General features: G+C 54.6%; 1 protein-coding gene across 1 annotated transcript in view; it reads left to right on the forward strand.

Moving 5' to 3' along the window:
• The window catches only part of APBB3 (amyloid beta precursor protein binding family B member 3), a 37,389-nt gene extending 21,902 nt beyond the window's left edge, over nucleotides 1-15,487 (forward strand). The window contains exons 5-12 of the mRNA XM_024107120.3: nucleotides 790-936; nucleotides 1,373-1,500; nucleotides 2,042-2,156; nucleotides 6,485-6,572; nucleotides 9,087-9,170; nucleotides 10,381-10,496; nucleotides 11,424-11,609; nucleotides 13,777-15,487. Of these exons, the coding sequence (XP_023962888.2) occupies nucleotides 790-936; nucleotides 1,373-1,500; nucleotides 2,042-2,156; nucleotides 6,485-6,572; nucleotides 9,087-9,170; nucleotides 10,381-10,496; nucleotides 11,424-11,609; nucleotides 13,777-13,995 (1,083 nt within the window). The 3' untranslated portion in view covers nucleotides 13,996-15,487. The remainder of the gene's footprint in view (nucleotides 1-789; nucleotides 937-1,372; nucleotides 1,501-2,041; nucleotides 2,157-6,484; nucleotides 6,573-9,086; nucleotides 9,171-10,380; nucleotides 10,497-11,423; nucleotides 11,610-13,776) is intronic.
• Nucleotides 15,488-17,929: the final 2,442 nt, after the last annotated feature.

Consider the following 17,929-nt stretch of genomic DNA (forward strand, 5'->3'; position numbering starts at 1 on the left):
ATCAGGTTTTTTTCGGCCCAATCCTCTAGGTCCCTCTGTATCTGATCCCTACCCTCTAGTGTATCTACCACGCCTCCTAGTTTAGTGTCATCTGCAAACTTGCTGAGAGTGCAGTCCACACCATCCTCCAGATCATTAATAAAGATATTAAACAAAACCGGCCCCAGGACCGACCCTTGGGGCACTCCGCTTGAAACCGGCTGCCAACTAGACATGGAGCCATTGATCACTACCCGTTGAGCCCGACGATCTAGCCAGCTTTCTATCCACCTTACAGTCCATTCATCCAGCCCATACTTCTTTAACTTGGCGGCAAGAATACTGTGGGAGACCGTATCAAAAGCTTTGCTAAAGTCAAGGAATAACACATCCACTGCTTTCCCCTCATCCACAGAGCCAGTTATCTCATCATAGAAGGCAATCAGGTTAGTCAGGCACTACTTCCCCTTCGTGAATCCATGCTGACTGTTCCTGATCACTTTCCTCTCCTCTAAATGTTTCATAATTGATTCCTTGAGGACCTGCTCCATGATTTTTCCAGGTGCTGGTAGCTGGGCTAGCTGGGGCATTGGGCCCAGTTGATTGATGTTCAGAGTCCTGGGAGGCTGGCATGGCGGTGCCCCCAGAGGGTTGGCTTGGCAGAAGCTGTTTATACTGTGTCGATTAGCCCTCTGCCCAGACTGGGTTGCTATATTGGCCTTGGCTCTGTCAGGCTCAATGAGGCTGAGGGGAGCTGGTGGGGGGTCTGGGCTGTTGCTGAGTGTGACCCCCATGTGTCTCCCCCTTCAGTGCTTCGTTGTGCGCTCCCTGGGCTGGGTGGAGATCCCGGAGGAGGACCTAGCCCCGGGCAAGAGCAGCATCGCGGTGAATAACTGCATTCAGCAGCTCTCGCAGAGCAAGTGTGAGGGTCGGGACCCCGCGGGTAGCTGGGGTGAGGTGAGTCCCTTTCCTGACATGAGAGTGCCACTGGGTGCCACGGATGCCTGGGAGGAGCGCAGATCTGCTCACAAGAGTCAGGACGCTGGCCCCAGAGTCTTGGCTTCCATCAAGCCTGGCTAGTGACTCTCCATGGGGATCTCCTGCCGTCTCAGTAGCAGTTGCAACTCTGCCCGATTCAGGGTCACTGGGCAGAGGGTGAGAGTCACTTCCCATGTGCCCCCAGCCTGCCCCTCCATCCTGATCCCATACGCAGGCACTGCCCTCCCCAAACAATGCATCCTGGGGGTGCCCTCAAAGCTCCTGGTGGGGAAGAGGGTGTCCCATCCCCAAATGCCTCTGGCCACCCTCTGGCATGGGTGGGAGGGGGAGCTGGGCAGCCTGGGGAGGGGAAGGGGAGGCCTGTGCCCTGAGTGCCCCTGCTCTCTCCTTGCAGGGCCAGAACATGGTGATGATTCTGAAGAAGGACACAATGAGCTTGCTGGACCCTCTGGATCATAGCCTGATCCACTGCCAGCCCATCATCAACATCCGTGTCTGGGGGGTGGGCTGCAACAATGGCAGGTGAGTGGCCGAGGGGTTGGGGGGCTGCTGGAGCTTGCTCTGGGGGAGCCCTTGCCACCCTGGTACAGCAGGCGCACTCCCTGGCGTGTGGGCAGGACTGCCCCGGGTCCTGTAATCCAGCTTCCAGGGACATTTCAAACTGCTCTGTGATCCCTTAGGGTCTGGTGCCAGGACATGGTGTCACCCCGGCAATGGGGCATCGCTGCACATAGCACAATGCCGGGCATTGCAGCCCCGGGCTGGCATGGCACCCTTGCACTGTACCTGCTGGGACACAGAGCATGCTTGGTACTGCTGCTGGTTCTCTGCAGTGGGCCTTTCCTCCCCTCCCAGCAGGGAAGTGCTGGTGAGGGGTGCATTGAGATGCATGTCCTGGCTCGCTGCTGCCACACAGGAATCAGTGCATTAACTGCTGTCTCCTTTCCTCTCTCCACACGCTGCCACGCTGGCTGCAGGGACAGGTAATGTAGCTCGGCTTCCATGGGCGGGGCCGACGCCCCACCCCCATCCTCCTGCTCACCCCACTCTCCTCTCCTTGCAGGGATTTTGCTTTCGTGGCCAGCGACAAGGACACATGCATGCTGAAGTGCCATGTCTTCCACTGCAACGTGCCTGCCAAAGCCATCGCCAAGGCCCTGCACGAGATGTGCTCCAAGGTGTGCTCCCAGGGACATGCTGTCCAGCATGCCTGGGCCTGTCCCAGCCTGGCTCCCTCAGCCCTGCTGAGCTGTTGCCAGGGAGTCCTGAGCCCACATGCCCCTTCACTCCTTTAGATCAGACTTCTCCTGAGCTAGCAGCTAGGTTCCCCTCCAATTGGCAGGTGTCTCAGAACCGGACATGTTCCAGGCCTCTGGCTGTTGGGAGGCCTCCCAGAGCAGCATCCATGCTTGGGAACAGCATGAGGCAGGACCAACAGGAATCACTCCCTGATCCAACGGGAACCGTCCAGCCTGGCCCTGAGGAGCAGAGACCATGGCAAGGGCACTGATGAGCACTGTGGATGAAGCGCAGGGCTGGGAGTCAGTAAGGTCTGAGTGCCAATTCCTGCTCTGCCACAGACTTGCTGTGTAGCCTCAGACAGGTCATTGCCCCACTGTGTGCCTCAGTTTCCCCACCTGATCATAGAATCATAGAATATTAGGGTTGGAAGAGACCTCAGGAGGTGATCTAATCCAATCCCCTGCTCAAAGCAGGACCAACACCAACTAAATCATCCCAGCCAGGGCTTTGTCAAGCCAGGCCTTAAAAACCTCTAAGGATGGAGATTCCACCACCTCCCTAGGTAACCCATTCCAGTGCTTCACCACCCTCCTAGTGAAATATTGTTTCCTAATATCCAACCTAGACCTGCCCCACTGCAACTTGTGACCATTGCTTCTTGTTCTGTCATCTGCCACCACTGAGAACATCCTCGTTCCATCCTCTTTGGCACCCCTCCCTTCAGGTAGTTGAAGGCTGCTATCAAATCCTCCCTCACTCTTCTGTTATGCAGACTAAATAACCCCAGTTCCCTCAGCCTCTCCTCGTAAGTCATGTGCCCCAACCCCGTAATCATTTCCATTGCCCTCCTCTGGACTCTCTCCAATTTGTTCATATCCCTTCTGCAGTGGGGGGACCAAAACTGGACACAATACTCCAGGTATGGCCTCACCAGTGCCGAATAGAGGGGAATAATCACTTCCCTCGATCTGCTGGCAATGCTCCTACTAACACAGCCCAATATGCCGTTGGCCTTCTTGGCAACAAGGGCATACTGCTGCCTCATATCCAGCTTCTCGTCCACTGTAATCCCCAGGTCCTTTTCTGCAGAGCTATTGCTTAGTCAGTCGATCCCCAACCTGTAGCGGTGCATGGGATTCTTCCTTCCTAAGTGCAGGACTCTGCACTTGTCCTTGTTGAATCTCATCAGGTTTCTTTTGGCCCAATCCTCTAATTTGTCTAGGTCACTCTGGACCCTATCCCTACCCTCCAGTGTATCTACCTTTCCCCCCAGCTTAGTGTCATCTGCGAACTTGCTGAGGATGCAATCCATCCCATCATCCAGATCATTAACAAAGATGTTGAACAAAACCGTCCCCAGGACTGAACGCTGGGGCACTCTGCTTGATACCAGCTGCCAACTAGACATTGAGCTGTTGATCACTACCATTTGAACCTGACAATCTAGCCAGATTTCTATCCACCTTATAGTCCATTCATCCAATCCATACTTTTTTAACTTGCTGGCGAGAATACTGTGGGAGACTGTAGCAAAAGCTTTGCTAAAGTCAAGATATATCACATCCACCGCTTTCCCCATATCCACAGAACCAGTTATCTCATCATAGAAGGCAATCAGGTTGGTCAGGCATGACTTGCCCTGGGTGAAACCATTTTGACTGTTCCTGATCACCTTCCTCTCCTCCAAGTGCTTCAAAATGGATTCCTTGAGGACCTGCTCCATGATTTTGCTGGGGACTGAAGTGAGGCTGTAGTTCCCAGGTTTTCTTTCTTACCTTTTTTAAATATGGGCACTATATTTACCTTTTCCCAATCGTCCGGGACCTCCCCCGATAATCATTAATTTTCAAAGATAATGGCTATTGACTCTGCAATCACATCAGCCAACTTCCTCAGCACCCTTGGATGCATTAGATCCGGACCCACGGACTTGTGCATGTCCAGCTTTTCTAAATAGTCCTTAACCTGTTCTTTCACCACTGAGGGCTGCTCACCTCCTCCCCATACTGTGTTGCCCAGTGCAGCAGTCTAGGAACTGACCTGTTCTGTGAAGACTGAGGCAAAAAAAGCATTGACTTCTTCAGCTTTTTCCACATCATCTGTCACTATGTTGCCTCCCCCATTCAGTAAGAGTCCCAAACTTTCCCTGACCTTCTTGTTGTTGCTAACATACCTGTAGAAACCCTTCTTGTTACGCTTCACATCCCTGCTAGCTGCAACTCCAGTTGTGCCTTGGCCTTCCTGATTACACCCCTGCATGCTCGAGCAATATTTTTATACTCCTCCCTAGTCATCTGTCCAAATTTCCACTTCTTGTAAGCTTCTTTTTTGAGTTTAAGCTCACCGAAGATTTCACTGTTAAGCCAAGCTGGTCAACTGCCATATTTGCTATTCTTTCTGCACATCAGGATGGTTAGTTCCTGTGCCCTCAATAAGGCTTCTTTAAAATACAGCCAGCTCTCCTGGTCTCCTTTCCCCCTCATAAACAACAAGCAGTCCGGTGGCACCTTAAAGACTAACAGATTTATTTGGGCATAAGCTTTCGTGGGTAAAAAACCTCACTTCTTCAGATGCATGGAGTGAAAATTACAGATGCAGGCATTATATAATGACATATGAAGAAACAGGAGTTACCTCACAAGTGGAGAACCAGTGTTGACAGGCCAATTCGATCAGGGTGGATGTAGTCCACTCCCAATAATAGATGAGGAGGTATCAATTCCAGGGGAAGCAAAGCTGCTTTTGTAATGAGCCAGCCACTCCCAGTCCCTATTCAAACCTAAATTAATGGTGTTAAATTTGCAAATGAATTTTAGTTCTGCTATTTCCCCCTCATATCACCCTCCCAGGGGATCCTGCCCATCAGTTCCCTAAGGGAGTCAAAGTCTGCTTTTCTGAAGTCCAGGGTCCGTATTTTGCTACTCTCCTTTCTTCCTTTTGTCAGGATTCTGAACTCAACCATCTCATGGTCCCTGCTGCCTAGGTTGCCACCCACTTCTACTTCCCCTACCAATTCTTCCCTGTTTGTAAGCAGCAGGTCAAGAGGAGCACGGCCCCTAGTCGGTTCCTCCAGCACTTGTACCAGGAAGTTGTCTCCAACACTCTCCAAAAACTTCCTGGATTGTGTGTGCATTGCTGTATTGCTCTCCCAGCAGATGTCAGGGTGATTGAAGTCCCCCATTAGAACCAGGTCCTGTGATCTGGAAACTTCAGTTAGTTGTCCGAAGAAAGCCTCGTCTACCTCATCCTTCTGATCCGGTGGTCTATAGCACATGCCCACCACGACATTATCCTTGTTGCTCTCACCTCTAAACTTAACCCAAAGATTCTCAACAGGATTTTCTCCAGTTTTATACTGGAGCTCTGAGCAATCATACCGCTCTCTTACATACAATGCAACTCCTCCACCTTTCCTCCCATACCTGTCCTTCCTGAACAGTTTATACCCATCCATGACAGTGTTCCAGTCATGTGAACTGCCACACCACGTTTCTGTTATTCCAATCACATCATAGTTCCTTGATTGTGTCAGGACTTCCAATCCTTCCTGCTTGTTTCCTAGGCTTCTTGCATTCGTGTACATGCACCTAAGATAACTAGCCGACTGCCCTACTTTCTCAGTATGAATCAGGAGGCTTCCTGTCTTGTTTCCTCCTCCTTGTGTTTCCTCCCGATATCCCACTTCCCCACTTACCTTTGGGTTTAGGTCACCATCCCCTGGCGAACCTAGTTTAAAGCCCTCCTCACTAGGTTAGCAAGCCTGCTTGCGAAGATGCTCTTCCCTCTCTTGGTTAGGTGGGTCCCATCTCTTCCTAGCAATCCTTCTTCCTGGAACAACATTCCATGGTTGAAGAATCCAAAGCCCTCTCTCCGACACCATCTGCGTAACCACGCATTCACCTCCACAATTCAACGGTCCCTACCTGATGATACAGCTCTCCCTCCCTGAGCTGTACAAGTGCTAATGAGAGTAATAGCTAGCTCCTATATAGCGTGTCTCAAAGGGAAGATGGGGAAACTAAGTCACAGAGACTTGCCCAAGGTCACCAGCAGATCTAGGACTAACATCTAGGTCTCCTGAGTCCCAGGCTAGGGCCCTAGCCACCAGGCCATAGACAGCCACACTCATTTTCCCTGGTACTATCCTGCTACCCAGCAGGGGTGTTTTTACCTGACCACCAGGGCCTGAGCCCCACCAGCCGGGATCTGAGAGCAGAGGCCTGTGGGAAGTCTCTGTGTGATGGTGTTTCTCTGTGCTGTGCAGATTATGGCCGAGCGGGCAGTGGTCAGCAACAGCCTCACTCGATCCATCACGCTGCAGCCCATCTCGCCAGACAACTTACCGCTGCAAGGTACTCCAGGGCATTTCTTTCACCCCTCTGCCACCTGCACATGCCTCCCATGCCACCTGGGGGCACGAGTGCCAGGCAAGACCCCATCACCTGCACTCTGCCCACTGATCATCTCCCCCATGCTTACTGCCAGCATCGCCACCCCCTGCGCACTCTGCACAACTCCCATTTTAAAACCTCCGCTAAAGACTTTGCCCACAAATGGTCCTTCCTTTCCCCTAACGCAAGCATCTGCATGAGTGACAGGGTTAAGATCTGATACTTCCTGGCCCACCAACGGGGTGGCAAGTTCTATGGGCCCGTGGTGCCTGGCTCCAGCACTGGTCTCTCCCTCAGCCCCGCCTTCCATCCCTGGGCACACCCCCCCGCATCCTCCCGGGCCATTTAAAACAGCCCGCCCCGCCCCCCCACCAGCAGCGCAGCAGAGCTGAGCGGCTTCCTACCTGCTCACTCCAGGTGGCTGCCAGCCCCTCCCTGCGGCCCCTGGGCAGGATGGGTCAGTGTGCCACCCCAAGCGCCCCTGCGGCCAATGGGAAGCTGCAGGGGCAGTGTCTGGGGGTAGCAGTGCGCAGAGATCCCCAGCCTGCCCTGCCTAGGAGCCCCAGGTAAGCACTGCAGACCCCACCTCCTCCCAGAGTCTGCACCCCCACCCCTTTCCCTCACCCCCCTCCTGCCCCCAAACTCCCAGAGCCTGCACCCCCTCTCTCTGCACCCCCTCCCATCCCCAAACTCCCTCCCAGAGCCTGAACCCCCACCCCAGATCCTGCACCCAAACGCCGTCCCAGAGCCTGCTCCCCTCACCCCCTCCTGCACCCCCAGCCCCTGCCCCAGCTTGCACCCAGCACTCAAACTCTGTCTCAGAGCCTGTACCCCCACCCTCTTTCCACACACCCCCTCCTGTCCCCAAACTCCCTCCCAGAGACTGCACCCCCACCCCAGAGTCTGCACCCAAACTCTGTCCCAGAGCCTGCACCCCTCACCCCCTCCTGCACACCCACCCCCTGCCCTAGCCTGGAGCCTGCACCCAGCACCCAAACTCCCTCCCAGAGCCTACACCCCACCCTCCTCACTCCCTCCAAGAGCCTGCACCCAAACTCCCTCCCAGAGCCTGCACCCCTCACCCCCTCTTGCACCCCCACCCCTTGCCCCAGCCCAGAGCCTACACCCAAACTCCATCCCAGAGCCTGCACCCCTCACCCCCTCTTGCACCCCCACCCCTTGCCCCAGCCCAGAGCCTACACCCAAACTCCATCCCAGAGCCTGCACCCCTCACCCCCCACCCCCTCCTGCCCTCTCACCCCATGCCCCAGCCTGGATCCTGCACCCAGCACCCAAACTCCATCCCAGAACCTGCACCCCAGACCCCCTCCCCCACCCAAACTCCCTCCCAGAGCCCAACCTCTCACCCCCTCCTGCACCCCAATACCCTGCCTCAGCCCAGAGCCTGCACCCCAGACCTCCTCCCCCAACCCAAACTCCCTCCCAGAGCCTTAGGCAGGTGGGGGGCAGAGTTCGGGGGGGTGGCTTCTGGGTGTTCTGGGCACCACCAAAATTTCTACAAACCTGCTGCCCCTGCCACCAAGGATAGAAACCCTTACCTTGTCCCATGGGACAGCTGGGAACTCCCTGCCCATGGGTACAGGGTGCTCCTTTCTAGCCCTGAAAGGGGCTGAGATATCAGCTCTCAAACTGATGTCCCCTCCCCCCCCGATTTATAGATAGGAGCTTTGGGCTGTATGCCAGAGGATGGGGCTCGCTCTTTCTCTCCCACCTAGGCCTGCCCCATTGTACCCATGGCAGCCTGTTTTCATAAGCGGGGTGGTGGGGGGGAGACCTAGCACAACACAACCTTTCCTTGAAAGAAAGGCCTAAGGTGTGCCCTGGGCTGTGCTCGGAGCCTGTGGGGCTGGGCTCAAGGCAGGGGAGCTCCTAGAACGTCTTCAAGAGAAGGAAACAACCCCACATACACAGAACCAATCCCAGGGCGGTGGAGGGCTGTACCCCAGCAGAATGGCTCGCCTCCTGCTCTCTCTGTCCTGTAAGCCCCAAAGCCAAGCGACTGGTGCTAGGTGGGGAAATCTACGCCACCTGTGCCTAAGACACCAACAAGCATCCTGTAGCAGGGCAGCTCTCAGGTTGGCCTTTGCCTGGGGGCAGGGCCGGCTCCAGGCACCAGCCCAGCAAGCAGGTGCTTGGGGCAGCCAACGGAGAGGGGCAGCACATCCGGCTCTTTGGCAGCAATTCGGCGGTGGGTCCCTCACTCCCTCTTGGAGCGAAGGACCAGCCGCCGAATTGCCGCCGAAGACTGAAGCAGCGGCGGTAGAGCTGCCACAGATTGCGACCGCGGCTTTTTTTTTTTTCCTTTTTGCTGCTTGGGGCGGCAAAAACCCTAGAGCCGGCCCTGCCTGGGGGTAATACAATGAAGCTCCCACCCCTTGATAAAGAGGTGGGCTTTGTTCAAGGTGGTGAGGAGCTGGAGGAGACCTTGCTCTGGCTTGCTCTTGTCTCTGGCAGTTGATGTTCTGGACGCCGTGAGGCAGTCTATCCAGAAGTACGAAGCCCTGTATATTGGCAGCTTACCGGTGCCCAAAGCCATGGGTGAGTAGCCCTGGGGGGAAGCTCTTGCTACAGTCCCTATGCCTTTACATCATATGGGCCGCTGTGTACTGAAAGAGAACTGGCGGGGGGGAGGGGATGCTGCACCAACTGAACCGTGTCGGTGGCCGAACGGCCACTGGCCTCAATGGGAGCAGAGTTAAGCCAGCACCGAGAGCTCCTGAAAAGCCCAGCCAGGCTGGGTGAGGTGGGGTGCAGGCTCTGGGAGGGAGTTAGGGTGCAGAAGGAGGTTCTGACCTGGGGCAGGAGGTTGGGGTGCAGGAGGGGATTTAAGGTGCTGGCTCCAGCTGGGCGGCGCTTACCTCAGGCGGCTCCCAGAAGTGGCCGGCATGTCCCTCCTCTGGCTCTTAGGTGGAGAGGCCAGGGGGCTCTGTGTGCTGCCCCCGTGGCTGCCTCTGTGCTTAGAAGCTGGACATGCCGGCCACTTCCGGGAGCTGTGTGGAGCCAGGGCAGGCAGGGAGCCTGCCTTAGCCCCACTGTGCCGCTGACCAGATTTTTAACAGCCTGATCAGCGGTGCTGACCAGAGCCACCAGGTTCCCTTTTTGACTGGGCGTTCTGGTCAAAAAACGGATGCCTGGCAACCCTGGAGGGTTTTTTCTTGGGGGGGCAGCGGGGAGAGCACTGAGGCCTGGCTATGCTGTTGGCCGCCCTGGTGTTGGGACACTGAGGCCTGGCTGTGCTGTGGGCTGGCCTGGGGTGTGGCACCAAAGAATTCATGTTGCGAAGCACTGAGAGCTGGTCTGGGGCACTGCTGCTGCCTATATGCCTTGTTGTGTTGCTTCCTGCCCCTGGTCCCCAGGGAGTCTCCCCACTCAGTGTCTCCACTGGCTTCTGCACCAGTGACACTGCCCTGTAACCATGGAACTTGCAATCTCTGCAGGATTCGCTGGCATCCCCTGCCAGTTTCTAGCAGGTGCTGCCCATGCCTCACCCTAGCTGAAGGGGCTGCTTGTGCACCCCTCCCTTCACCCGTCTGGCTGGATAAAGCTGCCTGTAGCTCCCTATCTCTCCCCACCCCACTGGACACTGGCAGCGCAGAGCACTCCTACTCTTGCATTTCCCTCTGGGCAGCACAGACCTGCTGAGTCCTGTAGGCTGATGGCTTCAGAGGAGCCTGATGGGTGAGTGGTACCTGGCCTCATTGTGCCAGGAGCGGAGGGCGTGGTCCATCCCCTCTGCTCATCTCCCCAGGGATGGACATACTGAACGAGGCCATTGAGACCATGATGAGCAGCCAAGGCCGTGAGCAGTGGACCCCCTCCCTTGTCAGTGTGTCAGACTCGGTGATGACGGTGCACCAGGCAGAGGTAACATTCCACATGCTTGGCCTTCTGGGGGCTCTACCACAGGGCACACTACCCCTCTCCTGCTGCTGAGGGATGCCCACTAAGTGGCTGCCTCTGGAATACAGGGTGTTCACTCATTGAAGCTCCCATGCATCCAGTGGAACGGGCTCTAGGGTGGGTTTGTGGATTTCTTACTGCAGCCCCCACTGCCCTGGAGCCCACCCGGTTACACTCCTCTGGCAAATGCAATCAGAGAACAGGTCCTACTGACCTTGTAGCCAATGCCCTCTCACCTGCCCTCGGCCTGTGGTTCCAAGCCACTCGCTCTTTAATGTCGCTAGGCAATGCCAGCAGTCCTCAGGGCTGGCTGAAAGAAGTTCAGCGCTGCCAGCTCGTGGGCTCTGAGGTTTGTCTGGTACTCCACATAGCTGCCATCAATTGTCCTGAAGGGACAGTGAGCACAGGCCTTGGGCAACGAGAGGAGCTCAATGCTGCTGGGGCCCACTCAGCAGCAGGCACAGTGAAGTGCTGGGAGGAGTGTTGCCAACTTGAGCAGTAAATAGGTCAGCTGGACTGGACTCCTGCTGGAGGTTGCAAGGACGCATAGGGTGTAGGCACCAGGAGGAAGAGGAATGACGTAGGAGGCTCTGAGAGAAAATAAGGTGAAATGACGCCAAGGGAACGTTAGCTGATGGTTGGAGAAAGCTCATTATCCATCAGGCCATGGAGCCGCTTCCCCGTGTACAAGCTGGAAGCGCCATTGCTTGGGAGCCCTGGGGACAGTAGGGGACAAAGTCGTAGGCCCAGGGGGTGGCCTAGCTGGGACATGCTAGGTCTTTTCTACTATGGTTCTTTAGATCCCTCTCATGTACACTGAGGTAACCCTGAGGCAGGATCGTTTCCTCTCTGCCTGAGTCTAGTGACTGCTCTCGTGTGTGTTCCTTTGAGGCTGGTGAGGAAGACGCTCACATCTTTGAGTGCCAGGTCCGCTACGTGACCTTCATCGGTGTTGGGAAGAACGCTCACACGTTTGCTCTCATCGTAGACATGGGGCAGCAGCATTTCCAGTGCATGGCCTTCTGGTGTGAGCCGGATGCCGGCACCATCTCAGAGGCTGTGCAGGCTGCATGCATGGTGAGTGTGCTCCACCCCGCCCCCAGGGGAACTCTCTGCGGTGAAAGGTGCTGGACTGAGAGCCCGATAGACCGACGCCTTCCATCTAGCCCCAGAGAGGGGCTGCATGGGCAGCTCTCCCTCAGCCCTGCCCTGTAGGGGGGTCCATGATCCAGTCAGTCCTTGCACTCTACTGAGACCTATAGACTGGGACAGCTCTGAACCCACCTGGTCTTTGGGCTGTTTCACCTCTGAACCATCCCCATGAGGGGCTCTGTCTCACCTTGGCAGGGGGCTGGGCTCTGGGCTAACAAGGCCCCTAGGTCTCTAGAGGTGCGGGTATCACTGACAGACTGTAGCTCTTAACAAGCACGTGGTGCTTTCAAAAAGCTGCACAGCATGTGGGCCCCGCCAGTACATGTCTGCAGTAGGGTCCAGGCAGGGTGGGAGACACGCTGCTGTCTTCCCTCACATGGGGCCATGTCCTCTGGAGACAAACCTGGTTCCCTGTCAGGGAACTCACCTTGGTGTTTGGAGGGGATCGACTCGCTAAGCTGCCCCCTCAGACCCTGAGGTCGGGGAGACACCTGGATGCTTCGGGGCCAAACAACGGGCCCCCTCCCAGCCGGGCTTTGGCCACCCAAGGGAGCACCCACAGTCCCTGTAGAAAACAGTATTTATAGGTCAGGGGTGGGGCATAGTCTGGGGGGTTAGTGTGGGGACAGATGGAGGTGGGGCAGAGTCTGGAGGGATTAGTGTGGGGGTAGATGGGGGAGGGGTTTTCATTTTTCACATCTGACACAGATGTCTGAAAAAAAAAAAGATCTGTTAGCGTTGGAAAAAGTATAGAGAAGGGCAACAAAAATGACGAGGGGTATGGAACAGCTTCCATATGAGGAGAGATTAAAAAGAGTGGGCCTGTTCAACTTGGATAAGAGATGATTAATGGAAGATATGACAGAGGTCTATAGAATCATGAATGGTGTGGAGACAGTAACTAGGAAACTGTTATTTACCCCTTCATATAACACAAGAACTAGGGGTTAGCCAATGAAATTAATAGGCAGCAGGTTTAAAACAAACAAAAGGAAATACTTCTTCACACAATGCACAATCAACCTGTGGAACTCGTTGCCAGGAGATGTTGTGAAGGCCAAAATTATAACTGGCTTCAAAAAACAATTAGATAAGTTCCTGGAGAATAGGTCCATCAATGGCTATTAGCCAAGACAATCAGGGAGGCAACCCCATGCTTGGGGTGACCCTAAACCTCCAACTGCCAGAAGCTGGGACTGGATGACAGGGGATGGATCACTGAATAATTGCCGTGGTCTGTTGATCCCCTCTGGAGCACCTGGCATTGGCCTCTGCCAGAAAACAGGATATTGGGCCAGATGGCCCATTGGTCTGACCCAGTATGGCTGTTCTTATGTAAACTCCACCCCTCCCAAACGGATTCATTCCATAACTTGACACCTGTCTCAAAGCACCCCTGGAACTCGCTGCCTTTCCTTGGGTTCCCACTGCCTCGGTGTTTCCTGTGTCCACTCTACATCAGTGGCCTGGGGAGTACAAGGAGAGGGGCTGCTCCCAGGGAAAACCCTTTTAAGCTGAGGCGCTCTGGACATCTAGAGAGAAGGTGCCATCAGCATCTCACAAACCACTCTCCACAAGCACCTATAGGAAATGGGCTAAAGACAGGGCAGATTTGGGTGACTTGGAGCTGGGGGGAGCAGGGTGGGAGAGGACTCTGGGGGGTGTGGGGTTTAGTGGTCAGAGTAGGAGGAACTGAAGATGCCCTTTTGCTGGTATCGTCCGGCTGGAGAGTCTGCTGAGAAGTATGATGCACACATGAAATGCAGAGCCAATTTGTACGCATGGGAAGGGGGCGGTTCCAGTAGTTAGAGGAAGGAACAGAGACAGGGTTCTTTGGTTCCATTCCCAGCGCTAGGAGAGAGTGGAGTCTAGCAGTTAGATGAAGGGGCAGACTGAGTCAGAACTCCTGGGTTCTATCTTTAGCTCAGCCAGCTGCCTTTGAACAACAACCTAATCGCTCTGTGACTCAGTTTACCCACAGTGCAGGGATGACGACGACCCTTTTCTGCTTGCTGGGTTCTTGTTGAGGCAGAGCGCTCTTTGTGGTCCGGTCTCTGTGACACTCTGACCCGCTGCTCCCATTCCATCACAGGTTCAGTACCAGAAGTGTCTGGTGGCCTCCACCTCACGGCTGAGGCCGAAGGGCAGTTCACGCTCGGTGCTTAAGATGAAGAGGACAGCATCTGTGGACTCCCCAGGGTGCCCGTTCCCTTCCACGAAAAATGGCAGCGGCGCCAGCACTCGGAAACGGGGGGTTTTCTCGTTCTTGGAAGCGTTCCGGCAGAAGCATTCCATGCTGCACACCCCATAGGGCGCAGCTGGGGGGAGGGGGGGAGGCAAGGCAGCAGGCTCCTTGGCTGGCTTGTGTAAATAGAGTAACCAGATCTGTTGGCTCTCCCTGCAGCTAAGGCCCGACAGACCCAAAGAGGAAGTCCATTCCTCACAGGGAAAGCCCCGGCTGGCCACAGAACCCAATAGTCCTTTGCTTTGTAGATAACCCCCTGGGGAGGGAGGTGGGTGTGGGGGGCTTTGGGGAATAGCAATGACCCAGCACATGTATCGTTCCAAGCAGGAAATGTTTCTTAATATCCGGAGCAGCCAGCAGCGAACATGACACGCAGGCCGAAGGCAACCACATTCTGCCCTTGCTGGGGGTCCGGGTTGGGCAGATGTTCCAGTCAGGGCACAGCTCCTTGGGATTCACTTTGGAATGGGAGCTCAATTTGATTGTAGCTGAAGGCCATGGGCGCTGCTGCCACCACAACAAGAAGGGTTGGTGTATCGCCAGGACCCATAGAGCCAACAGAGGGATTCTCCTCCTCAGCCCTGGCTCTTCCAATGAACCCCTTTGATTTTCTGACAGCAATATGGAGGGCAGACACAGGCCATGGGCCTGTGTCTACTGGCTGCAGATACGAGGAAAAGCCTTTTGCAGGCAACTGACTAACCATCCCCCCCTGCCACGCTCTGAAAGAATGATCTGCTCCCTTTCCCACTTCATTCAATAGCTGGTAACATGGTGCTGGGAATGTTAGGAGGCCTGTGGGAAGGGAGGGCTCTATTTCGCCCTCCTGCTGTGAATTGTTTTAATTCTAAACAAATTCTTGCCTCCTTTGCTCTTAAAAATATCAGTGGCAGCAGCCCAGGTGCTTAGACACAATCCTACCAAAACAAACCAGTGAGCACTGCTTAGTGATCACATGCAAACCCACAGCAACAAACTGGTGCACACAGCCCCAATAACTAAGTGTATGTAGCACCAGCGCTCACGGAACACCAGCACATGCGGCCCAGCACACGGGAGTAGCCCTTCCGTAACAAGCCCATGCCCAGGTACCGATACCCTGGTGCCCAAGGCCTGGCACTGATACACCAGTGCTCCAGTGAAGGACAACTCTCATTTTAAAGGTAGGAAAAGAAAATCAGTGTTGGGCTTCTAGTGGGTTGTTATGACCTGGTGTGAATTCCTACTCCTCCAGGGGTAGCCCATGTATGAATTCCAACCAAGCCTAGTGGGTACCTGGCTCAGCCGTGTCCAGAGCGGGCCAGTTGGGGCTGTAATTGTTAGGTATAGTATGGACCAGCTGTCCTTCCAGCTGCAAACCAGTCACACATTACCTGCTGGTTCCTTAAAGGGATTGTTCTCTTGCCCAGTTTGGAAATCACCTTAATCTGTCTTCACGCCCATATTTCTTTACACTTGCCTGTCAGTTCCCCGGGGGAGCCCCCGTACGATAGACTAAAGTCTACCTCAGTAACACTTTCTATATGATCATTTGTGCAAATAAAACACTAACATGCAGCAAGCATGAGCCAGCCCCATCTTTGCTTTATCCCCTTCCTGCTGAGGATTGGATTGGGGTCAGAACAAACTGTAAGGGGTGGGGGGAGGGGAAAGGAACTTTTCTGCTACACAGACGTAGGAAGATAGGAACCACCAGACTGGATCAGACCCATGGTCCATCTAGTCCAGTAGCCTGTCTCTGGCAGTGGCTGGGGGCTAGGCCATGGTAGGGCTCAGAGCTCCTCCGGGCAGCCAGGGCTTGAGGCTCCTCCGACTTGTCGTGGTTTGGGGTGGTGGGCCGAGGATGGCTCAGGTGGGTGGGCTGGGGCTCAGGGAGGTGGGCTGGGGGTGGCTCAGCCGGGGCTCCAGCTGTGGTGGGGGATTCAGAGCTCCTCTGGTACCAGTGGGCAAGGGAGTGGGAGGGGAGGAGCGGAAGGGGCAGGGTAGGGGTGGGGCCTCAGATGGAAGGGGCAGGACAGGAGGCTTCAGGGCCACCAAGAGGATTCAGGGGGCCTGGGACAAAGCAATTTTGGGGGCACCTTCCATAAAAAAGTTGCAATACTATAGAATACTATATTCTCGTGTCAAGTATCAGAGGGGTAGCCGTGTTAGTCTGAATCTGTAAAAAGCAACAGAGGGTCCTGTGGCACCTTTGAGACTAACAGAAGTATTGGGAGCATAAGCTTTCGTGGGTAAGAACCTCACTTCTTCAGATGCAAGACTTGCATCTGAAGAAGTGAAGTTCTTACCCACGAAAGCTTATGCTCCCAATACTTCTGTTAGTCTCAAAGGTGCCACAGGACCCTCTGTTGCTTTTTATATATTCTCGTGGGGGCCCCTGTGGGGTCTGGGGCAAACTGCCCACTTGCCCCCCTGGGAGACCCTAGGGGGTTTGCCTCCCCAAATGGGGTTCATGTGCCATCCATGGTAGGCAGATGGAGGATAATCTGCCCCCCACCAGATGGATGGGATTGAAATACAAACCTTCAGTGTCAGAGGCTGTGAATCAGTCCTTCATTGGACACCCTCTGCTGCTGAACTGGTGCCTGAGACCCTCTACGTGCCTCATCCCTCAAGCAGACTTCTTGGGAAAAATGACACGGGTGAAATCCTGGCTCCACGGAAGTCAATGGTAAATCTCTGATTGCTGCAGTGGGGCCAGAACTGCCAAGCTAAACCACTTACAAATTCCCTGTCTAATCATGGCTCCAAGCTTGCGACACTGCGCTGGTGCCAAGTATGCAGGGCCAGCACTTGGGAAGGAGACCACCAAGAAACAGCTAGTGCTGTAGGGGGTAGTCTTGGTAACTCAACAGGGGGTGCTCTTCCATAACACCCCAGCATGGTGATAGGGTGTGGGGGGTACTGGACTGCTGGAAAAGTCATCTTTCAAAACAGATTAAATACTAAGGTTCTGACTAGTTGAGTCATCAAAAATCCCATGGCACTTTTGGTAAGATCACTGTCATTTGTATTGTCATCCACAGACAAAGAGGACCAGGGCCCTTTGTGCTAGACACTGTACATACACACAATAGGAGACAGTCGCTGTCCTGCTAGCTGGATGCACCGACTTGCCATCTGGTATCAGCGTTTAGTGCTGATCACAGGCATTCCTAGGGGCTAACCATTCTCAGCTAACCGTTTATGACAGTCCGGAGGACAGACAAATGGCTGGTGGAGGCTGGCATAATTGGCAAAGACACAACAGCAAACAGGGAAGGTTAAGTAGTGAACAAGGGAGAAGGGAGAGCAGGAGGAGGGGCTTATACAAGGACATGATCAGGTAAGCACAAGGAGCTGGGGACAAGCCCTTGGTAGCAGTGCTGCAAATGGAGCGAGAGGTTGACCCAGATGTCAGAAAGGCCCGAGAGGAGGCAGGTGCAGTTGTCAAGATGGAAGATAAGGGTCTGGGTGCAGAAAGAGAACTGGTTGGCTTTTGTAAGAACTGTGGTGGAAAATAGGGCAAGATCTGGCAGCAGGCTCAGGCTGGCTGAGGCAAGGAGGACCCAAGGTTACAGGTTCGAGTGCCAGGGAGGCTGGTGGCACTGTCAAGGTGATGGGGCAGAAGGGGGTTTTTAGCAGGGAGGATAAGTATAGAATCATAGAATATCAGGGTTGGAAGGGACCTCAGGAGGTCATCTAGTCCAACCCCCTGCTCAAAGCAGGACCAATCCCCAACTAAATCATCCCAGCCAGGGCTTTGTCAAGCCTGACCTTAAAAACCTCTAAGGAAGGGGATTACACCACCTCCCTAGATAACCCATTCAAGTACAGTATAAGTAGTTCAGTTTTGACCTCCTTCATCTGGTTGATGGTGAGACACCCAGGCAGAGAAGTGGGGCGGGAATCGGGATAAAGGGCGGCAGGATAAATAGGAGACAGAAAGAGGCAGGTTTGCGAGTCATCAACACAGAGATGGCTGCTGAAGCCAGATGAGGCTGGCCAACGACAGGGTGCA

Source organism: Chrysemys picta, chromosome 8 (assembly GCF_011386835.1).
Source record: "Chrysemys picta bellii isolate R12L10 chromosome 8, ASM1138683v2, whole genome shotgun sequence".
NCBI classification, from domain to species: Eukaryota; Metazoa; Chordata; order Testudines; family Emydidae; genus Chrysemys; species Chrysemys picta.